Source organism: Frankliniella occidentalis, unplaced genomic scaffold, assembly GCF_000697945.3.
Source record: "Frankliniella occidentalis isolate FOCC.00 unplaced genomic scaffold, Focc_3.1 Scaffold2664, whole genome shotgun sequence".
NCBI classification, from domain to species: domain Eukaryota; kingdom Metazoa; phylum Arthropoda; class Insecta; order Thysanoptera; family Thripidae; genus Frankliniella; species Frankliniella occidentalis.
Window position 1 is genome coordinate 5,705 of NW_026269743.1, and position 7,955 is coordinate 13,659.

At 57.8% G+C, this 7,955-nt stretch overlaps 3 protein-coding genes across 3 annotated transcripts; 2 read left to right on the forward strand and 1 right to left on the reverse strand.

The window, feature by feature from the left end:
- Window positions 1-84: 84 nt before the first annotated feature.
- Window positions 85-6,434, reverse strand: LOC113214948 (SET and MYND domain-containing protein 4-like). The gene is made up of 9 exons (XM_026434477.2): window positions 5,912-6,434; window positions 5,635-5,829; window positions 5,366-5,549; window positions 5,113-5,281; window positions 4,896-5,017; window positions 1,861-2,141; window positions 1,413-1,788; window positions 795-961; window positions 85-708 (listed from the first exon to the last, which is right to left on the reverse strand). Exons 1-9 carry the CDS (start codon window positions 6,241-6,243, stop codon window positions 471-473), a joined length of 2,064 nt encoding a protein of 687 aa, XP_026290262.1. The 5' UTR covers window positions 6,244-6,434; the 3' UTR covers window positions 85-470.
- LOC127751981 (uncharacterized) lies at window positions 2,452-4,905 on the forward strand. Its single transcript, XM_052276364.1, has 9 exons — window positions 2,452-2,642; window positions 2,772-2,815; window positions 2,894-3,124; window positions 3,192-3,452; window positions 3,611-3,819; window positions 3,900-4,134; window positions 4,364-4,435; window positions 4,520-4,609; window positions 4,721-4,905. Exons 1-9 carry the CDS (start codon window positions 2,507-2,509, stop codon window positions 4,847-4,849), a joined length of 1,407 nt encoding a protein of 468 aa, XP_052132324.1. The 5' UTR covers window positions 2,452-2,506; the 3' UTR covers window positions 4,850-4,905.
- Window positions 6,435-6,712: 278 nt separating the features above from the next.
- Window positions 6,713-7,949, forward strand: LOC127751982 (ubiquitin carboxyl-terminal hydrolase 11-like). The gene is made up of 3 exons (XM_052276365.1): window positions 6,713-6,877; window positions 6,972-7,104; window positions 7,782-7,949. Exons 2-3 carry the CDS (start codon window positions 7,001-7,003, stop codon window positions 7,924-7,926), a joined length of 249 nt encoding a protein of 82 aa, XP_052132325.1. The 5' UTR covers window positions 6,713-6,877; window positions 6,972-7,000; the 3' UTR covers window positions 7,927-7,949.
- Window positions 7,950-7,955: the final 6 nt, after the last annotated feature.

Sequence of the window (7,955 nt, forward strand, 5' to 3'; positions counted from 1 at the left end):
GGGAGAGGAGGAATAAAGGGTGTGTTTCGAAGGTGCGTTTCATATTGTAATAAAAAGAAATCGCAGAAAAAAAGAAAGGGGGGGTAGTGCGAGGGAGGGGGGAGTATTCCTTCTCTGGGGGTCTTTCTATCTGTCTGTCTGTCTGTCTGTCTGTCTGTCTGTCTGTCTCTCTGTCTGTCTGTCTGTCTGTCTGTCTGTCTGTCTGTCTGTCTGTCTGTCTGTCTGTCTGTCTGTCTGTCTGTCTGTCTGTCTCGCACTCTCTCTCTCACACGCACACGTTTGAATTAACTGCTGGCTACTGCCTTGCCCACGCACCAAGTCCCAGTGTCACCAGCCGTGCCGCGCCATCTAGTGGCGGCCGGCCGCACGCCCGCGCTCCTCGGCACGGAGTAGAGTCGCACGCCGCGCCGCCGCACTTGTTGTGCCCCACGGCCGGCAGCGGCGCACTTGTTAGAGTCCAGACGACGCCGTCAGAAGTCGACTCTGTTGCCGGCCAGGCTCCAGCACAGCGCCGCCACCTGCTCGGCGCGCACCTGCTCCGCGCTCGGGGGCCGCCCCTTCTGCTGCAGCTGCTGCAGGCTGCCGGAGTACTTGAGCGCGGCCTGCAACGCCTCCCCGGGGCGCCCTTCCAGCAGCCCCTGCACTCCGCGCTGCAGGCGCCCGCTCAGCTCCTGGAGCAGGTTCTGCTGTTTGCTGTTTGCCTTCGCCCTGCGAGTAAAAGATGGGAAATTTTACACAAATATTTTAAAACAGATTTCCCTGAACAAATGCTTGTGCCTCGTCCTCAGTCTTACTTGGGATCGACCTGCGGCAGGCGGTCTAGGCCCTCGAGGGTGGGCCAGCCGTAGCGACAAGCGTCGCAATCGCAGTGGAACATGTACTGCTTGGACAGCGCGGCTCGCCGTTCCTCAGTCTCCAGCTCTAGGAAATGGGGGCCGTAGTTGTCCAGCACCTCGGAGCCCTGGAGAAAGAGTGGGCAGCTAGACTAAGGTCCTACCTGCCGGCCGGGACCGCCTGCGAACTTCATTGGAGGGGGGAGACCCACAAGCCGAAGCCGAACGTATCGAACTGGGCAGCCCACACCGGGGCAGACAGGCGCTCATTCTCCTCCAGACCGCCTACGAACTCCGACATAGGCCACACCACACGCCACGGCTGCTGTTCAGGGTTGCCTACCCGAGAGTCCACAGGCGCTCATTCTCCTCCAGAGTGGTGCTACCCTTGAGACCGCCTGCGAACTCCGAGATAGGCCACACCAAACGCCACGGCTGCTGTTCAGGGTTGCCTACCCGAGTGGTGCTACCCTTGAGACCGCCTGCGAACTCCGAGATAGGCCACACCGCACGCCACGGACGCACCGCTCGCTGGGTTGCCTACCCGGGACTCGACGGGCGCTCGCTGCGCTCGCTCACCTCGGGGATGAGGCGCACGGCCCGCACGACGCACACGCTGCCGTGCGAGTGGCGCGCCACGTTGGGGTGGCACGCGTGGTTCACGAGCGAGACGGTGGGGTAGCACGCCCCGCCCAGCTCGACGCCGCGCGAGGCGCGCACCCCGCCCGCCCCGCCACACCGGTGCTCCGAGACCTGGTACGCGTTGCACGAGCAGCTCTGCAGGTGGCGCAGGAAGGCGGCCGTCAGCAGCTGCGCCTCGTCCTCCGGGAGGACGCCGTCGGGCAGGACGGCCTCGAGGCAGCACGTGAGGTAGGCGGACGTGACGGCGCGCTTGAGCAGGTCGGCCGGTGTGCGCGCCTCGGAGTGCGTCACCTGTGCGAACACCGGGCCGTACCTGCACCACAGAGACCAGGCGGTTCATCATATCACGTCGGGTTCGAGCGCCGCCATCGACCACGCAACTTACCCGTCCAGGTGGCCGCCTTTGTTCCTCCTCCGCTTCTTCTTGCCGGCGTCCTCGTCCCGGCGGTACAGATCCACAAACTCCTGGGGCAGCCGCGGCCCGCCGGTGACCTCGCCGAGCCTGGCGGCGCGGGCCACGATGCGGAAGGCCAGGAGGGCCATGGGGGTGAGGTCGCCGCCACCTCCCTGGCCTTGGGGCGCCACCAGCTGCCGGAGCAGCGGGCACTCGAGGCGGTGGTAGGAGGACAGCGCCGCCCTCCGGCAGTCCTCGCCGCAGAACGCCACCTGTTGGTGTAGGGGTCAATCGGTCAGGTGGAAGGGACAATAAGACGGAGTAAGGCCCGTGCGGGGGCAGTGCTCGGGCAGTGCGGGGGCAGGCCAGGCGGCTGTTGTCTCAGCGAATCAATGGGCCGGCAATCCCGGAGAGTGTTTGGTGGCGCGTCGCACGGGAAGCCCACCGACACTGCGCGGTGTGACGGTGAGTGCGCGTGCACGCGCGTGGCGAGTGCGCGCGTCCGCGCGTCCACCTGGGGCCTGGCTCCTGTGGGCCCCGACCGGACCGGCCCGGCCCGGACCGCGTCGACGACGCGTCGACGAGGACCTCGTGGTTCGACGCTGTCCCACCGTAAGGAAACTTGACGTGCACCGCCATGCATTCGAGGCCGAAATCCCGGGTGTCCCGGCTTGCCCGGGACACAACGGTCAGTAGGCAGGCCGTGCGAGAGAAGATTCACAGGGAGTTCGAGGCCTTGTCGGTCGCCGCCCTCCAGTCGCGGTCTGTGGCGGGTAAGGTTCCGAGAGGGTAGTCTCTCGATCACACGGTACATGAATCAACCGTTCGTCCACGACGGTTAAAGCAAACCTCTTTTCTGGTGTAAGATAAGTTGTTAATTGAGTGGTTGATGTTCTTTGCAGTGGAGCCGCTGCCGCCGATGCCGAGGGTGCCCAAGTCCAAAAAGGTGCTCAGGGGGTAGCTTTAGATAGAGTCTAGTCGCGCACAGAGACCAAGTATCGGGCACGGACTCTGCTTGTTCCAGGTGGACGGCATGCGTCTCCTCGTCCTGTTCACGCGCACGATAGGGCTGTGCCCCGTGTACCGGGAGAGCGTCTCGTCCAGGGTGCCGCTGACGCCGACGTCCCCGCCGGGCGACGACGAGGTCCCGCGCACCAACGGCCTGCCCCAGTACAAGCCGTCGCTGGCGTGGACCGCGTACTCGTGTCTCCTGTTTCTGGCCCTAATGGTCATCGACGGATTCCTGTGCTTCGAAGTAGGTTGCCATATAAGACGAGATCTCACGGCGACATGATGGGACACTGACGGACTCCTCCCTGCAGGGGCTCAGGGCCCTCAGGGACCCGGACATCGCCACGGGGCTGATCAACGTGATGAGCGCGGTGGCGTACGCGGCGTCCTTCCTGAGCGCCGTGGCCATGGTGGCGGGCGCCGTGCGCAAGTACCGCCTGCTGCCCCGCCTGCTCAACTGGCCCGTGTGCCCGGGCGCCATCGCGCACCCCACGCCCAAGACGTTGCTCTACTTCTTCGGCCCCTACGCCGTCGCATACGTCTACACCGACTACGGTTTCGTGATGAGAGAGGTGAGTATGAGGTGGCGTCCGGGCGGGACTCTGAACCCTTTGCCCCAACCTTCCACCTCCGGGTCGGTGGTTGAAGCGCGCCTGTTTTCAAACTGTTTGTGTCAGAAACCACCAAAAGCACTCACTGTGGTATTCTCACAACGCCCGCCGCCGCCCAGCCGAGCACCGCCATCCTGCTGCTGGTCGTCATCACCGGCCTCTTGGAGCGCTTCAACCTCATGTTCCTGGCGGGGCGCGCGCGCCTGTGCTTCGCCGCCGTCAACGAGGAGCTGAGGCAGCTGGGCAGCTTGTTCCGGGACCGCATGCGCCTGCACTACGTGCCGGACGCGGCGGCCAAGATAGCGCAGCTGCGCGTCCAGCACGCGGGGTGATCACATCACGACTCGGAATAACAGGATTTGGAGAAGAGGGAGTGATTTTGACAATTATTCTGCAAATCGCACGCAGGATCGCCACTTACGCCGAACTGTTGAACACGGCCTACGAGCTGCAGATCGCCGGCATCCTCCTCTACGACTTCGGGACAACCGTTCTCACGAGTTATCAGTTCATCGTCTTCCTGTCCCGAGGTGATCAGCCGACAGACGAACGACAAGAGGCGACCGTCTTATTTTTCAATACCATGTACAGCGCGGTATCCACCGTCTCCCTCTGCCAGGCGTGTTACTGGATGCACAGGCTGGTAAGACGGGGTTTCCACAAACGTAGAAAACGGGGATGGTCATAAAAAGTCAGAGGAAAAATATGGTCACGGGGACGGGGGTCGTGGAAATCTTCTCGGCGGTCTTGGACTGTTTCACCAGTGGCTTCTATGCCACTCAAAGTGTTGTTTTTCTTCCTAATAATTAAATGTGGGAACGCTGTGAGCGATAGTGAAGCCTTTCACTTTTAACTTTTGGTGTGCACCGCAGGGCATGCAGACGCACGCCTTGGTTCACAAAGCCCTCAGCAACATAGCGATTAGTGAAGAGGAAAGTCTTCAGGTAAGCACATTCACTCCTCCTTCCCTCTCCATACCGTTTTCTGCTTAAGCCATGCAAATTAATCTTTTTCTTTCTTTTTTGTAGCTGACCATCTTTTCCATGCAGCTGATGCACCAGAAATTCAATATGTCACCGCTTGGCATATTCATTCTGGATAACTCGCTTCTGGCCTCGGTAAAAAGATCCGGGGAAGACCAAGAAGAATGGTGAAACCATCCTTCTTTCCAGTTTATGCTTTAAATGTGCTCCCGGACATTCCTTACCCCTGTTCACGATTTGTTCTAGTTGAGCCTGGGAGTGGTCATGTACGTCCTGGTGCTGTTCCAGTTTGGCTCTCCAGCCACTGGTCCCGTCCCCACCACCCCTACGCCTTTGAACTCGACGCTCGACTCGACGCTCGACCCGACGTTCTGACCAACAGCGGCTGACGCGCTCGACGAGCTTCATGCCCCTTACTCACGTTGCTGCAGAGCGGACAGGGCAGGGGCGCCAGGACCGGGCTGCAGCAGTGCAGACAGTGTGTCGCCATCTCCTCCAGTGCCAAGGACCAAGCGTACGGCCGCTCCACGATGATGGCGCTTCCTGCCGGCAAAGGCGCAACGTCCCCCACAGTCTTTTCAAAATGATATACATTTATTTTGAGACAAACAATAATAACGAAGCGTCAAAGTACTCACCCGCCGGGATGTTCTGTGCGGCCACCAGGTGTCGCCCGCGCTTCGCGTCCACCCTCTCCTCCAGGGCCGCTGACGCCGAGGTCAGGGTGGGGTGGGGCCCGGCGAGCAGCCTGGGCAGGGCGTCTAGTCCCGAGGACGAGAGCGGCGGCCTGCTAGGCCGCGGTGTCTCCTACATCCAACACAGGCCGACGCCGTTGAGTGGCGGAGGGTCGCAGGAAACATTATACCTCAGCGATGCTCACCGCCACCGTACCTCTGTCTGCGGGCCGCCGATCTCCTTGAGGCGTTGCATGATGATGCCCACGGCCTGCGCCTTGTCCTTGGCGTCCAGGCGTTCAGCCACATCCCTCACGGCCGCCATGGCCTCCCGGAGCACGGTCTCGGCCTCAGCCAGTGCTCTCCGTGCCTCCAGGCAGGAGGCGATGTCCAGCAATGTCCTGAGCGGGGTGAAGGTTTGCATTCCCGTGTAAATTGCTGATCAGTGACGGTCGTGAGGGATCCGACAAGTGTATCATTGCTCACCGTAAGTAGCTTGACCAGAGGTCTGACGCAAGGTGCACAGTCTTGGACTCGTCCGAGACCTTTAAGAGAGGCTCCAGCAGCTCTCTGGCACGCCGCAGGTCCTGCAGCCCAGCCTCAGTCTGCTGTAGCCTGAGGAGCGCATGGCCTCGGCCTCCAAGGGCCATGGCCTCTTCAAGTTCTCCGCTTCGCGCGAACCTTGAAGCATAGCATAGAAGCGTTTAGGAATAACAATTTTCTTTGAAAGCGCTACCGGTAACCCGTGGCCCGGGGTGCGCACCGTATGGCCTCAGACAGTGCGAGGATCGCGTCGAGGTCTCTGGAGGCGGCGGCAGCATCCTGGGCCCGAGCGATGGCGCGCTTTGTCCGCAGGCTGCTCTTCAGCCCGGTGTCCTCCGCCCCCGCCGGCTCGTCCTGGTCCTGCCCGGTCGCGGTGAAGGCCTCCGCGTGCTCCCGGAGCGCCCGGCGGGTCCGGGGCAGCTGCGGCAGGCGGAGTGCACGCGCCGCCCTGGCCGCGTCGCTCGAGGGGGCCGCAAAGTCCGCCAAGAGCGTGCTGTCGTCCTCCCTGGCCGCGGACCACACCTCCGCCAGCAGCGCGTCGAACACGGACATGGCTTTATCTTATTGTCCCTCTCTTTCCGCCATACGTATATCCTGAGCAGGTGCTTCCCCGTGCGTCGCGCCTCGCGGTGAGGGAAGCGCTCCCCGATATCACTGGCGATCGTAGTGCGCGAGCCGTCGCGTTGATATCAAACAGACAGCCGGCTATTTCCTTAATTTTTCACGCGCTTTCTCCTGCAGGACCCTTTCAACCGCACTGCGGCCGCCACCGCACGCGGCACGCGTAGCCAGTGTTTTAAATAGATCGGCCAAGCGTACCAATGTGCGGACACCGCTTTTCGGAGTTGGATGAGTTTCCATTCGCGTCTAGTTGTTATTTTCGAGTGCGAGTACTCAGCCGCAGTGACTTGTGAAGCCATATTGATTGTAAATGCAGCAAAATTTTCGCCCCGCTTTGTGGAGTTTGCGTGACTTTACAGATGTTGTCCGTTGTGAAAGATTTTCTTTGTGCGGGTGGGGGGAGGAGGAGGATCTAGGGGGCTTTGGCGTGATGACGAAGGAAGTCGTCCGTTCGCGCTCTCAGGCTGCAAAAAAATTGGATTATGTAGTTAAAGCAAATTAAGGTTCAACATTTCATGATATGTCATGATATCACTTGCCCTACACAAAGCAGTTTGAAATAGGGGTAAGAAAGTACTTATCACATTTTTCTGTAGGCACAACGTTCAAGATTTGTTACTGCACGGTTGGTTAACTCTTTTCCTTGCTGTCATTGACAGACACAGATACTACAGGTCTTTTCTCCAAAATGGTGAAAATGGAGAGCAGTGATATGGATACGGAATCGCTATTAATTCAGAAAAAGAAGATAGAAGAATATGTTTCGCGTAAGCTTGTGGAAGGAGAGAAATGGTAAGTAGGGTTTGTGTGTATGTTTACCTTCTTATTATTCTTTGAGTAAATCGACAATAGGGATTAGTTGTACCCCTTAGAACCATGTGACTCAACAATATTTAAAACTTAACCGTTGTCTTCCCTTATATTTTGGTCATTGATATTGGCTTAACTTAGTTGAAATAAATTGATGTTAGAAATGTAAAGAGCACTGAAATGGCTGTTATGTTCACTGCTTACGGTTGAGTTGTAACTTTGAAAGAATCATCCGGTTTCACGATTTTTCCCATTTTTACATGGTTTTCGGGCCAATTTCTGTTATCTACTGGGTGCTTTTATGCATTCTTTTCGTTTTCTCACGTAGAACGTTCGTGTGAGTGAATATTTTACAGTTCTCCGTGTGCTATGTGAGGTTAGCGTTCAATATTTTAGGTTATGTACTGATGCTTCTGTTCGTTGACGTTCAGCGAAGTTCCAACGTTCAGACAAAGTGTCATTTTCTTCTCGTGTAATTTTTTGAGTCCATGCAATCTCTCTATGTGGTCCATTAAGTTTGGTTTCTTGGTTATATACTGTTACTTTTGACCCAATTATCAAACCTATCCCAGTCACGCGTATCTGATCTCTTTTTATCATATGTTATGTTTATCTGTTGTGTCTTTTTCGCAGTGAGTTTGAAGTGTTAAATGTTTCAGGTTCCTTGTGGCAAGATCATGGTACGAACGCCTGATTGAATATCTGACAGACACCAACGATACCAGAGACTCGTATCACCCTGGCCCCATCGATAATTCTTCTATTATTCAAAGTAAATTTTGCTGGTACCTGTTTCAAAAGTAAGCTTCTATCCACAATTTTGCATTTTAATA

Bases quoted from the DNA above. Each gene is read 5' to 3' on its own strand.
- LOC127751981 (XM_052276364.1), top strand. From the start codon at position 2,507: ATGCATTCGAGGCCGAAATCCCGGGTGTCCCGGCTTGCCCGGGACACA. The intron at 2,816-2,893 runs GTGCTCAGGGGG...TGCTTGTTCCAG, and splicing joins GGGTGCCCAAGTCCAAAAAG to GTGGACGGCATGCGTCTCCT. The intron at 4,135-4,363 runs GTAAGACGGGGT...TGTGCACCGCAG, and splicing joins GTTACTGGATGCACAGGCTG to GGCATGCAGACGCACGCCTT.
- LOC113214948 (XM_026434477.2), bottom strand. From the start codon at position 6,243: ATGTCCGTGTTCGACGCGCTGCTGGCGGAGGTGTGGTCCGCGGCCAGG. The intron at 5,018-5,112 runs GTGAGTACTTTG...CTTTGCCGGCAG, and splicing joins CGCACAGAACATCCCGGCGG to GAAGCGCCATCATCGTGGAG. The intron at 709-794 runs GTAAGACTGAGG...TTTTACTCGCAG, and splicing joins CTGCCGCAGGTCGATCCCAA to GGCGAAGGCAAACAGCAAAC.
- LOC127751982 (XM_052276365.1), top strand. From the start codon at position 7,001: ATGGTGAAAATGGAGAGCAGTGATATGGATACGGAATCGCTATTAATT. The intron at 7,105-7,781 runs GTAAGTAGGGTT...TAAATGTTTCAG, and splicing joins CTTGTGGAAGGAGAGAAATG to GTTCCTTGTGGCAAGATCAT.